A 19,056-nucleotide genomic window follows, 5' to 3' on the forward strand; every position below is an offset into this window, starting at 1 on the left:
ATATCCTTATCTACTCTAAGAATGAGGCAGAACATGAACAACACCTGAGAGCAGTCCTTGAATTGCTCAAGAAAGAAAAACTCTATGCAAAGTTCTCTAAGTGTGAATTTTGGATACGTGAGGTGCAATTCCTAGGCCACGTGATAAATGAATGTGGAATACAAGTTGACCCTGCAAAGATCGAGGCCATCAAGAAATGGGAAGTACCGAAGAATCCCACTGAAATCAGAAGATTTGTGGGGTTAGCATGATACTATAGAAGGTTTATTCAAGACTTCTCAAAGATTGCAACACCATTAACCACACTAACCCAGAAAGCCTCTAAGTTTAATTGGGGACCTAAACAAGAAGAAGCCTTTAACACGTTAAAGTATAAGTTATGTAGCGCCCCAATATTGTCACTTCCTGAGGGAACGAAAGATTTTGCCGTCTACTGTGATGCATCTCACTATGGTATGGGATGTGTACTTATGCAAAGAGGCAAAGTGATCGCCTACGCCTCTAGACAGTTGAAGATTCATGAACGGAACTACACAACCCATGATTTAGAACTTGGTGCCATAGTGTTCGCGTTGATAATTTGGAGGCACTACCTTTACGGTACAAAGTGCACTATCTATAGTGACCATAAAAGTTTAAAACATATATTTGAGCAGAAGGAGCTCAATATGCGTCAGAGACGATAGATGGAGTTATTAAGTGATTACGACTATGAGATCCAATACCATCCAGGTAAGGCAAACGTAGTAGCAGATGCTCTAAGTAGAAAAGAGAAACCTCAACTAATAAGAATTCGTGCAACCAGAATAGAGGTTAAAACTAGTCTCTTAGATCAAGTTAAGAATATAAAACAAGAAGCCTTAAAAGATAATCATATTGTAAAAGAAAGAATGATTGGGAGACTGAAGCAATTGGCAATGGGAAATGATAATATCCTTAGGTTCAACAATAGGATATGGGTTCCTAATTTTGGAGGACTGCGGGATACAATCTTAGAGGAAGCTCATAAGTCTAAGTATTCCATTCACCCTGACAGTGACAAGATGTATAAGGATTTAAGGAGAGATTATTGGTGGCCAGGAATGAAGCGATCTGTTGCCCATTATGTTGAAAAATGCCTTACATGCCTTAAGGTGAAGGCAGAACATCAAAAACCCTCTGGATACTTGCAACAAACAGAGATCCTAGAATGGAAATGGGAGAAAATCACCATGGATTTTATCACGAAGCTCCCAAGGTCAAGTCACGGTTATGATACTATTTGGGTAATAGTGGACAGACTGACCAAGTCTGCACACTTCGTGCCAATTCGTGAGGACTATAAGATGAACAAGCTAGCTCAAATTTACATCAAAGAAATAGTCTCACGACATGGGGTGCCTGTATCGATCATATCAAACAGAGATAGTCGTTTCACATCTAAATTCTGGCAAAGTTTCCAACAAGAGTTGGGAACCAAGCTTAATCTAAGCACTGCATATCATCCTCAGACGGATGGGTAGAGTGAATGGACTATTCAGACATTAGAAGATATGCTTCGGGCTTGTGTAATTGATTTTGGTGGAAGTTGGGGCACTCATCTACCACTCATCGAATTCGCCTACAATAATAGCTATCACGCCAGCATCAAAGCTGCACCTTATGAAGCTTTATACGGAAGAAAGTGCCGAACTTCTATCTGTTGGACGGAAGTAGGGGAAAGTCAACTATCAGGACCAGAAATCATTGTGGAGACCACAGAAAAGATCCAGCAAATAAAAGAAAGGATGAAAAGTGCTCAAGATCGACAAAAGAGTTATGCAGATCAGAGGCGTAAACCCCTAGAGTTCCAACTAGGGGATAAAGTAATGCTTAAGGTATCACCTCTGAAAGGAGTGATTCGGTTTGGAAAGAAGGGAAAGTTGAAACCCCGATACATTGGGCCGTTTGAAGTAACAAGCAAAGTAGGACCAGTGGCTTATCGGCTAAAACTTCCTGAACAGCTGGCAGGAATACATAATACTTTTCATGTATCAAATTTAAGGAAGTGCCTAGTGGACGAAGCCCAACAAATACCCCTGGAAGACGTACAGGTTGACGACAAACTCAACTTCATTGAAGAACCACTACAAATCGAAGATAGGAAGGTTAAAAAGTTACGCAAGAAGGAAATCCCGTTAGTCAAAGTCAAGTGGAACGCACGTCATGGACCCAACTTTACATGGGAACTAGAAAACATAATGAAAGATAAGTACCCTCATCTTTTTAAGTAATGACAAATTTCGAGGACGAAATTTTTGTAAGGAGGGAAGGATGTAATACCCCGAACCTTAATGTGCTGGTTATAAACGTGTGAAATATGTAATTTATATTTCATATATTGTTAAACGAGTAAGATGATTGTGTGAAAGGTGAAATATCTTGACAAACCTTGGCTAATATAGGAGACTGTTAATATTAATAATTAAATATATTTTTTTACCTTACTCCGTTTTTAATGAAACTTACGTTAAAACGTAGATAAAAATATGCTCGTTCTAATGACATATTCGTCGTTTTATAAAACGTCATATTTTAAAAGTTATACAAGAAAAACGAGTGAAGCAGCTGAATTAATATAACTAAGCTAGCTAGCACGTCAAGCTAGCTAGCTAGCACGTCAATTGTCCCACGTCGCCCGGAAAGCCATTAAGGTGCTTGCTTGCGTCACATATATATAGGAGTTAAATTGTAGGATTTTAGATACACCAAAATTTTAACGGGAACGCTCTAGTATTGAGAATCCCGAGTATACAATACCCCGTTGGGTGTTATTAGTAGTCGTTTTTGGAGCACGAGTAGGAGCAGGAGTAGGGAAACTCTACATCAACGTGTCGTAGATAGTTTTGAGGTATACTCTCGTTTAAGTTTATGTTTAGTTATTTATTATTTATTTTTAGTAGTTAATATTAGTTTTATTATTAGTAATACTATATTAGTAGTAGTAGTGTTAGTATTATTTTTAGGTACTAGGGTTATTGTCAGGGGCGGGTATTGGGTAGCCTAGCCTTAGTTAAGCATGGACTGATCACCCATGCTTAAACAAGGTAGGGTTAACCAATATCCAACCATGATAATGACTAGTTAGGTGTGCCATTACCTAACCTAGGATTATGTAATTGTGTCAGGACCTTGAGACATAACCCAGTCGTACTAGCGGCAGTTAAGCAATTGCTAATCAGGTGAGTCATCATACTTGTCTTTTAAACTGTGATAGTATACTCGTCCATAACTGGTAATAATGAGAATGTTGCAATATGCATGTGTCAGTAGGGGTATATGGGATCCTATTATGCTTAATGAGGTGTGTCACTCTGGGAAGGGTAATAAGGTGTTGTACCCACAGGCACTTTGTGCTTATAAGGTCCAGCGACACACACTCATACCTATGTGACGGCCGTAGGGGGACACAGCTGGAGGACCAGTATGTCTCTTGTACGGTGGTTTGTGACAAGTCAAATGTGACCTATAAGGTTCAATGAGGCCCAACCTAACTATAATGTGGTCACATGCCCATATTGTGTATGCATATAATGTAAACTGTGGTCTGTCTTTATAAAAATTGTATAGTATGAACTCACCAGTATATATCTGACATCGTTTTGAGTATACTTATCTCAGGTGAGTCATGAGGAAAGCTATAGGAAATACTTGACAGTTGTGGAGTTCTAGAAGATCAAGGAGTTCTTAGTTGCCAAAAGATTGTAAATACATATAGTGTTGTACTCAGACTATTATAAGTTTTAATGAAAGTTTAGTTTGTTTCCGCTGTAAGTGTATCAATTGTACATAATCACCCGGGTTACGGGGTGAGTGTTACAGGTTGTATGGATCCATGGTTTTTTTAAACGTTGGAGAGTATTTTTAAGAAATTGAGAGAATTTGGATGAGTTGGTGTAAAAAAATGCGTATGAAATAATGTGTATATAGTGTTTTAATTTATTTTATTTTTTTTATAAAAAAGTAGCCGTTACCAACCAACGGCTTTATTTTTGAAATTGGCCTTGTCGCTTGCATTGGTGAGACGACGAAAGTGATGCGATGGACCAGTTGGGGGCAATGGTGCCGTGCCTCGACGGCCAAGGGATGCACCCCACACCCACCAGCATAAAGTAAAGAAAAACAAAAATATCAAAATGTTATCAAATATAATGTCACTAGGTTAGAACCCCGTGTATTACACGGGTTGATTAAATATATTTTTATATAATAAAAAAGTTACATCTTTGATTAACCGTGTATAACATGTGTTGAATAAGCACGTGTACTAACACGACTTGAATAAATATAATGTAATCAGTTAACACACACAGTCGTCAAAATATGTTTTTGGTAAAAAGAACTTTGATATACTATTTACATATTAGAACATTTTACTCTGTTTTTTTTTTATTTTTCTATTATTAGGTTATAAACTTGTGTATTACAAAAGTCCATTAAATTCACTTATTTCTTCTTTCCCCATTCATGACACATTGCTTTGTACCTAAATATTAGTTTTTATTCTTCCCTGCTAAATACATGTTATCTCAATCAAGTAATCAAAACTAAAAAGGAAAACAACTACAAAAAATGATATGTACTTTTCAATTTGAATTCACATACAGAACTAACATGAGGCTATCAACCTGCAAATATGGCTTTTTTGGCATTTAGTTAGCGAAACGCGGGCTGGATCTCTCCTCGAGTGGATTTGATAGCTCGGAATGAAAAGGGGCTTGCTCCATGTGAATGGCCCCATAAATTTAAGAGATCCAATTGTGTTTGGACTACATCTCCGGTGAAAACATAGGCAATTTTGCTTGGGTTTCAGACAGTTTTGCATTTGCACCACATCCCTATTCCATTTTGCGAGTCAATTGATGTCAGTCATCAAACGATAGTGGGATCCTCACATGTTAGGCATGTGAGGGAAATAAACTGAGATAATTAACTTGGTTAGTCATAAAGGATTAAACCAGCAACAAAAATAAACTTAAAGGATGTTTTTAGCAAGTTTTAAACATTAAGGCTGGAACCTGCAAGAATGAGTAATAAAGGAAGTTTTGTGCAATTTACTTGCAAAATAATAAACTAAAGATAAGTATAAATATTATATTAGAAGATAAATATAAATATAGAGATATAGTTATAGATAAACGTCGACTTAAAATATGGGATAACTTGATAAATTATTTTAAAATTTGTAATTTTTAAGATAAAAATAATTATAAATATATGGCAAGAAAACTAAAAAATAGATGTCTCTCGTATCGATACGTGTCCATTAAATAGTTTCTTTTATTATATGTATAGATATTTATAAATATCTTTATCTCATAGTTCAACAATTTTCGTAATAGATTTGTTATGTTACGAATCTATACTATATAATAAAAGAAACCTCTTTTGGGACACTTGTCATTCTCTCATTTAATTGATTAAAATTATTAATAATACTAATAATAATAATATTTAATTTAAATTAATACAAATTCTTATTATTAATAATATTTAATCAAATCTAAAATCTAATATAATACAAATTTTTATTATCAATAATATTTAATCAAATCTAATACATAATAAGAATTTGTATTAATTTAGATTAAATATTAATATTATTGATAATAAAAATTTATATTAGATTAGATTTTAGATTTGATTAAATATTATTGATAATAAAAATTTGTATTAGATTAGATTAAATATTTTAATCCAAAATCAAACAATTAATATAAATTGGTTTAACGTAAATCTTAATTACCTGATCTATAAAGTGATGTAATTTATGTTGAATAAACATATATATCTATATCTATACTATATAATAAAAGAAACCTCTTTTGGGACACTTGTCATTCTCTCATTTAATTGATTAAAATTATTAATAATACTAATAATAATAATATTTAATTTAAATTAATACAAATTCTTATTATTAATAATATTTAATCAAATCTAAAATATAATCTAATACAAATTTTTATTATCAATAATATTAATATTTAATCTAATCTAATACAAATTTTTATTATCAATAATATTTAATCAAATCTAAAATCTAATCTAATACAAATTTTTATTATCAATAATATTAATATTTAATCTAAATTAATACAAATTCTTATTATGTATTAGATTTGATTAAATATTATTGATAATAAAAATTTGTATTAGATTAGATTTTAGATTTGATTAAATATTATTAATAATAAGAATTTGTATTAATTTAAATTAAATATTATTATTATTATTATTAGTATTATTAATAATTTTAATCAATTAAATGAGAGAATGACAAGTGTCCCAAAAGAGGTTTCTTTTATTATATAGTATAGATTCAACTTCTTTCAACATATATATATATATATATATGATAAGGTTATTAGATTCTTACTCTACATCTTCTTTATGTACAATTTTCATGTTTTTAGCAACTGATTCTATTGTAGACAGTAATATAATAAATCAACAACTCACAACTCACGACCCTTTAATTGTCTGCAACCGCAATGTGAATTTACAAACCATCACATCGGTACATTTTGTGATTTTGTAGTGCGAAATATGTGGATTATTGTTAGGTTTAAATTGGAGGAATTAGTGATTGTTTTGTGTGGATCGTTGTTTTGAATGCTGATGAGTTTTGATTTTTTTTTTTATTTTGTGCAACTATAAGTTTTTTATTTGTGTGTGGGGGTTTTTAAAAATGTAACTTTTTTTTATTATTTGGTAAACAATATTACATTTATTCAACCCGTGTAATACAATGGTTTTAAAGATGTAATTTTTTTATTATTTGGTATATAATATTACATTTATTCAACCCGTACAATACATATGGTTCTTATAGATATAACTTATTTTATTATTTAATATGTAAAATTACATTTCTTCAACCCGTGCAATAAAGGAGGCTTTTAAAAAAATATAACTTTTTATTATGTAGTATATAAAATTAGATTTATTCAATCCATATAATACATAGGGTTTATAAAGATATAACTTTTTATTGTTTGGTATATAAAATTACATGTGCTAAACCCGTATAATACATGAGATCCTTAAAAATGTAACTTTTTTCAGTATTTAATATATCAAAATTAAATTAACTCAACCCGTACAATACACGGGGTTCTTAAAAATATAACTTTTTTATTATTTAATAAATAAAATTACATTTATTCAACCCATGTAATAAACAAGATTTTAAATATATATTGTTTTATTATTTGGTATATAATATTACATTTATTCAACCCGTCTAATAAACGAGATTTTTAAAGATATATATTTTTTATTATTTGGCATATAAAGTTTCATTTATTCAACCCGTGTAATACACGGGTTCTAACCTAGTACTTATACATTTTAAATTCGATCCAATCATTTCTGCACCAAAGATTTATGCACATTTGTTCAAATCCTTCCCCACTTCTAAAATTGTTATCTTACCTGCATTATTTTATCTTTTCTACAATAAATACACTGTATCTTTTAAAAAATATTAAGCGAACTACTATTTTATATCAACAAATATTCGGCTAAAAACTTTACACGTACCTTTGGTTAGAGTAGGTCCCTTAGGTGCCAACATATATACTACTATTACACACTTTCTATTCTATTTTTATAAAAACAGAAGTTTTTATAACCACTCAAGAATAATATACATAGAATTTGAAGTCCACTCAAGTAAGAAAAAAAATTTAATAAAATGATGGATAATTTAGTGGAAGCAATAGGCATGCCATTGCTTTGGCATATAAAGTGCATAGCATGCTTAGTAATAGTAATCTTTGATTATGCTTTCTAATTGAATAATTAGTAAAAGACAAGATTTTGTTTTCCTTTTTGACCGTCTTTTAATCATTTTTCTCATCATCAAATCCTCTTTACAATTTAAAAATAAAAATATGGATCTTAAGATGAGGTTAAACATGATTAGATGTAAAGGGATTTTTTATATTTTCCAATCCTGATTTCTTTTGTCACAGTTGGGTGTTATTATAACCTTTTGGGGATAATAATCAATTATGAAAATGCAAACAAAAAGGGTGTTGTGATAAATATGGTTTTTAGGGTAAATTCCTATTTCTCACTATCTTCAATTGTAATCACATTGTTGTGGCTCACTTTTAAAATACTGATAGGGTACGATCCAAAATGGCGCGCAAGGTCATGCGCATACATGACCATACCTATATTTAGTTAATGAACACTCAGCTAGCCCAGAGTTTTCCCTGCATGAATGTTGTTGCGCATGGGTACCATGATAACTCACGTAGAACAATTAGTACACATGACAGCAACATGCAATCAATCAGGTTGCAGCAGGTTCTCGAAATATAACCCCCACGATGGATGGATCATGCAGGGGACAACAAGTACGAAAGGACAGTGATGTGGCACCAATCAGTTGTTGCCTTTCGCTGCTCCACTAATGGTTGATGATAGATTCGATAAAAGGACAATTGGACGATGACGTGTAACCAATCACGTTGCGCCATGACGCCTCCACCTCTGCAGACACTAACGGTCGTATCAGAGGGGACCAAGTGGATATTCTTTGAAAGCGACGTTTGGCCCATGGCTCATCATCCCATTTTATTCTCCTTATCCTTCGGCTATAAATACAACACTCTTCCAAAGGTTTAAGGATCCGAATTCTCTCACTCTCACTCTTGACACATACTTGCTTTAATAATCTTAAAGCCATACTTATTCTCACGCTGAAAGGTTGTTCCGAGAAGAACCTCCACCTCTCTTTCTCGTAACGAGCTAACGGTATTGTTGTTTAGCAGATTAGCTCTCAAGACACTCTCATGCGTTGATCTAGAAATGATTAAGGAATAACCCAGTGTTGAGACTACTATCTTAGGTTCTATCCTTTACGGATTGAACTGGTGTTTCCTCATTGGCGCCATCCATTTTCTTGAACAATTTTTCATCTTTTTTCTCTTCTTTTCGATCACATCGCTGATCAAGCTCTGCTAGTCCCACCATTCGGTTCAAACTCTAAGTCTGCGGTAGTAGAGACCACCTCGCACGCTCTTGAAACCCATGCCAACGAGTATGAACACGTGGAGTACAACACTGACACCTTTCACCAAAACACTACGCGGGAAAACTAGACCCCATCCCTGAACATTCAACACTTGGATGTTGCCGCATAGCTCTCAGCATTATTCCCAGAGGGGGAAACCCCTGCATCTTGTCTTATGACGCAAGCTCCACTCACTGCTGTGTACATGGAGATGTGGGCTCACACACCACAACTGGAACACATAAATGTGCGTACATTGAGCTACGGCTCTCCACCTTGTACTCGCGCACCATCACACGTGTCAGTCGGTCGGTCATCTGAGTAGAAGTCAATGAGAAAAAAGAAACAATTATGTTCGCCACAACGGTGGTATTACGCACAACACAAATGCAAGGACACATTTCCATGGGCGCCTCAAGCCACGAACAATATTCGATGACTGGGATACGTGCACATAGGAGATCGATGCTACATACTACCCCACATACGAACACACTTATGATGAGGCTGACAATACTAGCGTCTACAACACTAGAGTGTTAGGCAGCCATGCTACTTAGAAACCACATGTCCAACAAACACATAACCCAAACATGGAAGAAGATTACACGATGCTTTACAGGCCGGTAGCAGCTGCTGAAAATTCAAAATTTTGCCAAAAGATTGACTTAGACCCACTCAAGAAGCCGAAGCTCCCACACACTGTTGAAGAGCTTACTGTTGAAGACCCTTCAGTACAAAATGAAGAGCTTATTGTTGAAGACCCAAAGAATCCTGATTCACAACAAGTAAAGCGAAGAAGAAGGGATCCGCGACCTGGAGTATTTATTGAACAAAGTAAAGATCAACCTGTGATTGCTGATGAAGATGAAGATGGTTTGTATGAGTTTGATTTTGAGACTGCTAAGGAGACGACTGAAACTCCATTTGATTTTGAGACGACTGCCACTACCACTGCTACAGAAACAGGATTTGATTTTGAAGCTAATGAAACAAGAATGGATGTGGATACAAATCCTATAGAGATTCCTGTTACTGCTACTGTTTCTGCTCCATCTGTAACACCAGTCACCGAGTCAACACCTTTAGTTAGTTCTACAATTGGAAGTTCTTCTGGAGCTACACATGATGAACCATGCAGTTCTAAAGGGAAACAACCCGAAGAAGCATTGAGAATGCCGATTGTTGACGATTCAAGTGTTGATGATGAATTTATCAATGTTAGAGAACTGAAAAGGAGAATTGTTATACTTGAACAAGATTCGATCCACAAAGATGCAAAGATTATTCAGCTTGAAGACACGATTGTACAAAAGAATCAACAAATTGATCAGCTGCAAGGTGATGTTGGTTTGTTATTCAACATGGTGTATGATCTCCGTGGAAAACTAGAAAAGAAGTTTGGTGATGAGTTTATTGATCCTACTGACACGGAGAGAAGAGGAAAAGCTAAAGAGGATCGAGCAAGGGCTTTGCGAAGGATGACGCTTATAGAGCTGCAGCTATGGATCATTACTTTACAATAGTAACTGACAAAGAAGCTGACAAAGCAAAGGTGACGAGGTTAAAGTAGAAAAGAGAGTATGTGATTCTGAAGAATAAAAATCTCAATCCTACTGATCCAGATGTTCAAGTGACTCATCATATAATGGATGTCGGTGAAAATTATTATGATAAGGGTAGGAATCGTTCAGGCATTATAACTTGGGGTTTTGATCACGATCGTCGTAGGTGGTGGATCAAAAGGAAGGTTAGACCTGTTGAATGGTACAAGAACCCAGCTCAATTTCAGACATTCACTAAAGTGGATTTGACTATACTGGCAAATTCACCATATGTGGATGATAAGCCTGGTGGACGTGGATACATGTTTTTCGAGAGACTTCAGAGAGAGGTTGCCCATGGATTTCCTTCCATGCATACTGCTGAATCCATTATGACACCTACTACGGGTATTAGAGATCCGCGTACGAACAAAAGAATGAAGATTGTCTCATGGCCGCCAACTGATAAAGAGAAGACAATTCCGCTGGTCAAGAAGATTCCAAATGGTATTCTGAAGACTATGCATTTCTGGGCATATGATGAAACATTGGGACGGGCTGTAATAGTTTGTGATGGTGATGTGAACTACCGTGTAACTAATCCTATAGATCTGCTGAATTTGGATCAAGAGAATTTGGAAGCACTTGTCCAAAGTCAGATCAAATCTACGGAAAAATATGAAGAAGTGGCTAAAAGTTGGACTGCAGCTATTGCTGAAGTTCTTCACGTTCGTAAGAAGGGATTTGGTGGTTACAGAGACAACATGGATGACAGTGGAGGCAGTTAAAGATTGAAGAACCTCTATGCTATAAACCTAGGGGAGATTGTTGGAACCTAAAGATTTATACATAGAGGTTACTAATAAATCAGGGTTGATTATGTAAAACTTCGTTTTGTTTATATTTTGGGTTGATAGATTGGTTAATGGGTCAAAGGGTTTCGGCTGGGCTTCTAGGGGTTTCGGCCCACTTGTGTTAGTATATAAGTAAACCTCATTAAGTTGTTTGAGGTTGATCAGCTCCTGTTTTGCTAGAGCCAGCTGAAACTAAGAATGTGTCTTGTACCACTCTTCGTTAATCGTTGAATGCAAGATTCTGGTTTGTGTTTAATTATATCTTGTTTTGGTTATTCTTATTCTTGAATCATCTTGTGTTTGTTTTCCGCACTCACACAAGATCAGGATTGATATCATTGAAAGATCCTTACGGGACTTACAGTCTTCACTAAGTGATGTAAAAGATTAGCCAAGCATGGCCATAGTTTGACAAAAGCTCTTACTATCAATCTTGGATCCCGAGACTACTACCCACTCTAACTCTAATGATTGTGGTGGAAGATGATGGTGTTGTGATGGTGGAAGTGAGAAAAATGGTTTGACAAGGGATGAGTTGCAAGTGAACCAAGCACCTCTATTTATAGCTTGAAAACAGAAGGTTTACACGACCCTGTGCCATTCTCTTTCTCTGTCTTCATTTAATGAGCTTGTCAGTCCAGACGCTCACACGGCCCCGTGTGTCAATGGCACGGCCCCGTGTGTCAATGGCACGGCCCCGTGGCCATTGTACTTGTTGTGCGATACAAGATTTGCAAATTTGAGAGTTGACCACGGCACATGTCCATGAGACATGGCCCTGTGTCCCTTGTCTGCCTATGTTTGTCTTCTTCTTCATGCAATCTTTGGTGGGGCACGGCCCCATGCCCAGCAGGCATGGCCCGTGCTAGGCTTCTCGTTTGTTGTTCTTGGTCTTGGGGTGAAGCTCCGAGGGTTGATATATTGTATCAATTTCCTTCTTTCGTATTTATGTTGTTTTTTGCCGTTAATTTTTTCCTTTTGTACTTTTAAGCTCTTTTAATCTTGAAAATCAAAAGTATACAAATAAACGTACTTTTTCCAACATTAGTACTAAAAAGGGTTGTTTTATACCTTATTTGATATTATTTATATGTAGCATTTGGTGCATATCAAGCACAAACAAATATTTTTGATAAATGAAGAAGGCCGAATTCAAAAGTGGTCAGGCACATTAAGATTGCCATTAAGTTAAACATGTTTTTTGTATATCTTTGAGCTTGAGAAATCGAATGATTGACCTACTTGTTTACCGTGCATATTTATCCAATTCGCCTGTTTCCGTGAGTTATTTTTGAGCCTTATAGCTATAGATTACTTTTGCTCATGTCGTTGTGGGCAAAAATTGAGTGAGTCGGATTACTCTTGCGATTTTGAACTTGTGTTTGGTATACATTTCGAGGCCACAAAGCAAACTCGTAGCATGAAAATGATTGAGGCATTAGGATGACCTTTTTTCAGCCATTTATTTTTCATATCCATACCCGAAAATCATACACCTAGTTAACCAAATTTGAGTCTTTTATCGTTCATTTCTTGTAAACCACCAAACTTTAGCTAATTATCCAAATTTGCCTTTTGTATTTTAACCCATTTTGTTTGGTTGAAAATCAGGTTCGGTTAGTGACTAATATCTAGTTTATTGTGTAGTTTTTTCTTATTTCATTCATTTTAATATGATGATTAGGAGTTTTTATCTAAGTAGATGAACTTAGTTCCCTCTAAAGCATGTGAAAAATATCCGAAAATAGTTTGTTTTATAGTTCGAAAGTCCTTATCAAATGGCTTCGTTAGAGCAGTTTTGTGGAAATGTAAAGCTAAATGTGTTAGTTAGCTCTCGGTTAGTTACTATTAGATTGTATACTATTTGTGTCTTTTGTATCGAGTAATTCTAATCGTCGGATTTCAACCGTTTTAGCCACTTTTAAATTCCAATTCCACACTTTTAACCCTAGCCAAACTACAACCCAAACAAGACATCATGATTTATGTTATGTTTTTGTCAAGTGATCAGGTCTGATCCTTTCACAAGCTTATGATATTGCATGGTCATTATCATGGCATCGAATGTTCTAAATATAGTTCATATATTGTATGTACATATATTTAGCCGAGTGGGTGTGAACATTGCAAGGATGTAAGGTGAGCTTGTAGGGATTTCTTAGATTGGTCATTGCTTATTAACTTGTTATACATACTTTTTGGCTACTCTTCTTGTCGAGTGTTCCTTGATTGTTATGACCAGATATATTTATTTGTGCTTATAAATTGCTAATTGATACAGTTTCAATTGAGAGAGTTTTCGTTTATTTTGATATGCTTGAGGACAAGCAAAGTTCAAGTGTAGTGATGTTTGATGTATAAGAATTTAGACATTTTTTAACGTCAAATTAATCCCCATTTATGCGAAAACTCTTTGTATTTTCATTGATTTTGGTACACATTTGAGTTATTTGTGAAAATACGGGTCCAAGCTTCATTTCCGGTGGTAAAACGAAGGCTTTTGGAGCAAAATGGAGAAAAACGGATAATTCCCGCAAATTTCCAAATATGGCATGATCATGCCAACCCCAGGCCCAATCATGCCCGATCATCCGAGCACCAACACCATCATGCCAAATGCCAACACCAACCAAAATGGACAAGGCTTCCGTCTGGAACGACCATACCAACCCCAAGCACGATTGTGCCTGTCCAAAACTACCTAAGCATAATCAGTTCACATGTACGCCATCGTCGATTACCATTGAAAACTGACCAACACGATATGCCAAAGCCTAACATGATTGTGCTCACCTCGGGACCTTTTGTGCGGGATTTTGCCAAAATGGGTAGCAAACAAGAACGACAGATGGAAAGTAAACCTAACACCAACCAAGCACGATCATGCTAGAGGTCGACACGATCATGCCAAACGACCAGTAGCCTAAGTACGTATTTAAGTTCATTTGCAAAGGAGTTAGGTCTTGAAGGCAAGTTTTTCTCCCAAAATTCTACACTTGGAAGGAACTTGGAACCATAGAGGAGTTATGGAGAAGGCTTAAACACTTCAAGACTTGATCATCCGCCCTTTAACTCTTGCTTTTTACATGGTTAGAACTTTTAATCCCATGTCAAACTTTGTAATCTTTAAAGAATTTGTGATAGTTGTGATGAGCCTTAGAGGCTAACCATTGTAGTTTCTTAAACCACGTTGCCACTTTTGTTAATGTGATGATTTGGAAGATTTGTGATGACAAGTTTATGTTAATTTTCATGATAATGTTCTAGTGATGTCCTTGGATTTCATATGCATGCTTAAAGTTGTAGTTCATGAATGTTTGATTGTTGTTTACCCATGACATATTGGAAAGCCCATGTGTAGATTATGATTATTACAACTTGTTACTTGTTAATTTGATTCAAGATATGAGACTAGGGATGGTACTTGTTAACAGAATTAGATGACGATTTGAGTATGTATATGTAATCTTGCACTTGGATTTGGAAAGATCATGATAGTGTTAATGTGAATTCTAGAGTATGTTAATTGTGTAAGAATGATGATTTAGGCCAAAATTGTTATCTAGCATGATCATGTTCATGGTTCATATCAAGGGCAACATTAGGATCATATCTAATTAAAAGCAATTTTGGGTGATTAGTATGTTTTTCATATTACTATTTTGTTACTTGCATGATAATTTAGAAAACCAACTTTTCTATTTGAAAAGGCTTTAGAGTAACAAAAGTTAAGTATTGAGAAACCGCCTCCACTTATTGATATCTGGTTCTTACCTAAAAGTTATATTACTATTTGATGGGTACTCCTGCCTTTCATGTGTGTAGTTTGGTTTTAGAGTAAAAACTTTTTTAAAACTAAACTTGTGTGAAAGAATACTTTCATAAAAATATATCTAATTCACGCACATCACATTACAAATTGACTCCATATGCGAGTCCGGAGTTTCAAACGGTTATGGGTTTTTTTTGGTATAACCACTCAACTAGTGGGAGAGAAGTTTCATATCAAAATGTGTACCCTGAGTTAGTTTCCAACTGGAGAAACCGATTTCTGGAATTTGTTGTCCAAAGTTAAATCCAGAAGTAACCTAATCCCGGAAAAAGCTTTAATCCGGACAAGTCTGTAATTCTTCATCAAAGCTGAGTTAAGAACCTTCCGAACTTACGGAAGGGAAACCCAGTTTCTCTGAAATACAAACAAAACCATAACCAATAAACCTTTTACAAAACAGATCAAAAAGGTAATATTTCAAAAAGTTACTTTCTTCTTCACAAAGTTTTCTCAAAACACCAAATTTCAAAAGTTTTCTCATGAACATCAAACAAACAAGATATCACAACCAACCAAACATATAGAACCCAATTCGCTTTTATCACAACATAATCGATCCAAAACTACAACTTAAACATTGATAGATAAGCAATTTCATCAACATTTTAAACCCAAAACCCATGGTTAAACCCTTGAAAAACCCCCAAACAATGAACATACTGATCAACATCTAGAGATGATGATTAAAAGGTTCAAGAAAACATACATGTGATCTTGTTATGCTAAGATGAAATAAACACTTCAAATAATCTCACTACGATCAGCATAACAGTTGCACTATTCATAGGTTTTGAGTGGGTTTTTAGAGAGAAGATGAGAGGGAAATGGAGAGAATGAAAAAGATTGAATGGTTTGAGGTTATATAAGTATTAGTAATTCGGAGAAACCCAAGGTAAATCCAGATACCTAACCCTATGATAAGCTGGAGAATATATATAAGCTCCGGAGATCAATCAGCGAAGAGATAACTTATAAATCCGGACGATAACTCCGCAACCAACACAGAGAGTATAGAATCAAAGAAATACTATCCTAACATAACCCTGGAGGAGAATTGATCCCTAACTCGGAGCCAGTATCTGAACAATGTTAAACAACAAACCTAACCTTAACCCCGGAGAGGCTAATCCCAAACCTAGATCCATTATCTCATCTCTTAAATAAGCCCAAAAACCCAGAGCCCAAACCCAAAGTCTAAAGCCTTTGAAAATAAAAACATTTTAGAAAAAAATTATTAACTTTCAAAACACATGTTCTCTCAGAACTTATACTTTGGAAAATTTTCACAACTATTTCTTGGATCAAATTTACCAAACTTTTCAACAAATCGAAATTTCCCACACACTTAGATTGATTCTGCATGATCGATTTTTATTGAAGAAGGCTTATTTTAGGATTACCTCACTAGAAGTTTATAACTCGGAATGTTCACAAGCCATTTAAGTATTGTTAGAAAGATAAACTCGCGCATAGAAACAAGAATGTAAAATCTTTTTGTTGTTTTCCAATTTAGACAAATTAAAGGAACTAAAGCTAACAACGTATTTACATGAATTATATTTTTGTGAAATCGGTGCAAAGGGATCATATCAGTTTTTCGGTCAAAATCCAGCACAAGATATAGTTTTCTAGTTAAGCACTTAGAATGACATTAACAGATCAAGACATTCAACGGTATTGTGATCCACTTAAGTTTTAGCACGCTTCCGAACACTGTTTTTGAGATACGCCATTAAGTGTATTAATTATTAATAACTGATTGTAACTATGTTTCCCCGCCACATAATATACTCCCGTATCAAGACTACCAAACATTACAGCTTACAGGTGAGTATATTTGAGAAATCTCTGTATTCGGCAAAACGTGAGGCCTTGAGAGCTCAGGTTAGTGCCACTGCACAGACAAAGAGATGAAGGCTCGACTTAAAAAGGTGGTGTACCAACGTTTTGGTATCTTTTTCTGCAAAAATTAGGCAATTTTACATTATGTACCCGGTGGTATCATAGAAATGTAATTTGTACATCCAGTGATGACAATTTAAGCAAATCATCTGGTGATGATTGTTGTGGCAAAAAAGAAATCCACCAAGGGGTGCATCCTTCTAGGCCATAGGTATGATTGATCTTCAGTTGCCTTTGAGAGTAAACATGTCACTGGAGCAGAGGACTTAACCAATGGGCGCATGTCCATGACATATGTGTTGTTCACCCGTGGAGCCCTCATTACAATCCAATCCTCGGGAATTACAAATCCCGGAATCAATACAAAGCAAACCTTATCAGTAAACAACATCGTGTGCTTGTTATCGCAGATCTGAGAAACCGACATCAAGTTATGCTTCAGTTCTTCAACATAGTTCACTTTGTATAGCGTGATTTTTCCATTTGTCACTGAACCTTCTCTGGTGATGTAACCACCTTTCTCACCAGCAAAATTAACATAACTACCACGAATTTGTTTTAAATTATTCAGTAACTCCTTATTCCATTTCATGTGTCTATAACAGCCACTATTGATATACCAAATATAGATAGCCCTCTTCAGCTGCTCCTACACCCACCAACATGGAATTTAGTTAGAACGTGGGACATAAGCTATGATGGTCTTGGGTCATCCCGATTCATCTACATAAGAAAACTCCTTGAAATAACCATCTTCACCATAGTGTCCAACATTTCCACTTCGGAAGTTGTTGGAGTGGTTTCCCGCAAATCGAGGATTATACGGAGTTGACGAACAGTTGTTATAACCAGAGTTTCCAAAACCTCGGCTTCCAAAGTTTTGGTATCCGAAATTTTGATTCCTTGGTGATTCAAAATTCCTACCAAATCTTGGAGCATCACTGTTTCTTGAGAATGGTCGTGATTGATTTTCCAAATGCTGTCTTTGATTTTGAAATCAAGGGGGTGACGCATTTTGGTCATCCACAAAATGGTTCTGAGCATGAGGTCTAACATAGTTGTTATTAGATCCTCCAAAGCATTGAACATTCTCTTGTGATTGGAAAGTAACATGATTTTGGTGTCAGTGAGGTGTTTTCTCATGAGCATCATGTTTTTCTGATAAACTTTCCGATCCAGGACCAGGACATATATCCAATGATTCTTCCCTATGATCCTGGCTATATTGTGATTTTCCTTTTGATTTAACAGCAGTTTTCGTTTCTTCTTTAATCACTTTAGCCTTTTCAACCCTTTGATTTTGATTTTACTGTTTTTCTTTTCAACATTTTTTTGTGACGTTTTGTGGTTTATCTACAAAAGGTTTCCTTTGATCAGGGATCAACGAGGGATTTACCATTGTCATTTGGACAGCTTGCTGCCATGTGTCCCTTTTCGCGACACTTATAGCATCGTCGAACTTTTGCAACATTATTCGGACGTTCCTCTTGAATGTTCGAAGATGATGAAGCTTTAGTGAGATTTTTCAAAATTTGAGTAACAAACTGAGAGTTTGACCCATTTTCATTTTTCTCGACCTCTTGATTAAAGTCATGTCCTTTAACAAATTCAGTTTTTGGGACATTCTTAAAATTCTTTTAAGGTTTCGCACGAGGTTTTGGTTTGACATTCGTATTTTGAACTTGATTAAAACTTTCTAAATTTTTATCGTTTATCAAATTATCAATGCTTTCAAAATTAGCTCACTTTTCTTAGTACTTCACTCATCTTTTACTGTTCCGAGTCCGATGCATCTTCGGACTCAAATTCCGACTCACTCACCGGATTAACATTTAGAGGGGTCATTGGCACAAAGTTTGCCAATTCGGGATCAATGCT

The 19,056-nt window shown here is 35.3% G+C and overlaps 2 protein-coding genes across 2 annotated transcripts; both read left to right on the forward strand.

Annotated features, from left to right (window-relative positions):
• Window positions 1-1,847: 1,847 nt before the first annotated feature.
• On the forward strand, window positions 1,848-2,252 carry LOC110875908. Its single transcript, XM_022124102.1, has one exon. It carries the CDS (start codon window positions 1,848-1,850, stop codon window positions 2,250-2,252), a length of 405 nt encoding a protein of 134 aa, XP_021979794.1.
• A 7,387-nt stretch (window positions 2,253-9,639) lies between these two features.
• LOC110875907 lies at window positions 9,640-10,572 on the forward strand. The gene has a single exon (XM_022124100.1). It carries the CDS (start codon window positions 9,640-9,642, stop codon window positions 10,570-10,572), a length of 933 nt encoding a protein of 310 aa, XP_021979792.1.
• Window positions 10,573-19,056: the final 8,484 nt, after the last annotated feature.

This window comes from Helianthus annuus, chromosome 9 (assembly GCF_002127325.2).
Source record: "Helianthus annuus cultivar XRQ/B chromosome 9, HanXRQr2.0-SUNRISE, whole genome shotgun sequence".
Lineage (NCBI taxonomy): Eukaryota > Viridiplantae > Streptophyta > Magnoliopsida > Asterales > Asteraceae > Helianthus > Helianthus annuus.

Excerpts from the sequence above, each read along its gene's own strand:
- LOC110875908 (XM_022124102.1), top strand. The coding sequence starts at position 1,848 with ATGCTTAAGGTATCACCTCTGAAAGGAGTGATTCGGTTTGGAAAGAAG.
- LOC110875907 (XM_022124100.1), top strand. The coding sequence starts at position 9,640 with ATGGAAGAAGATTACACGATGCTTTACAGGCCGGTAGCAGCTGCTGAA.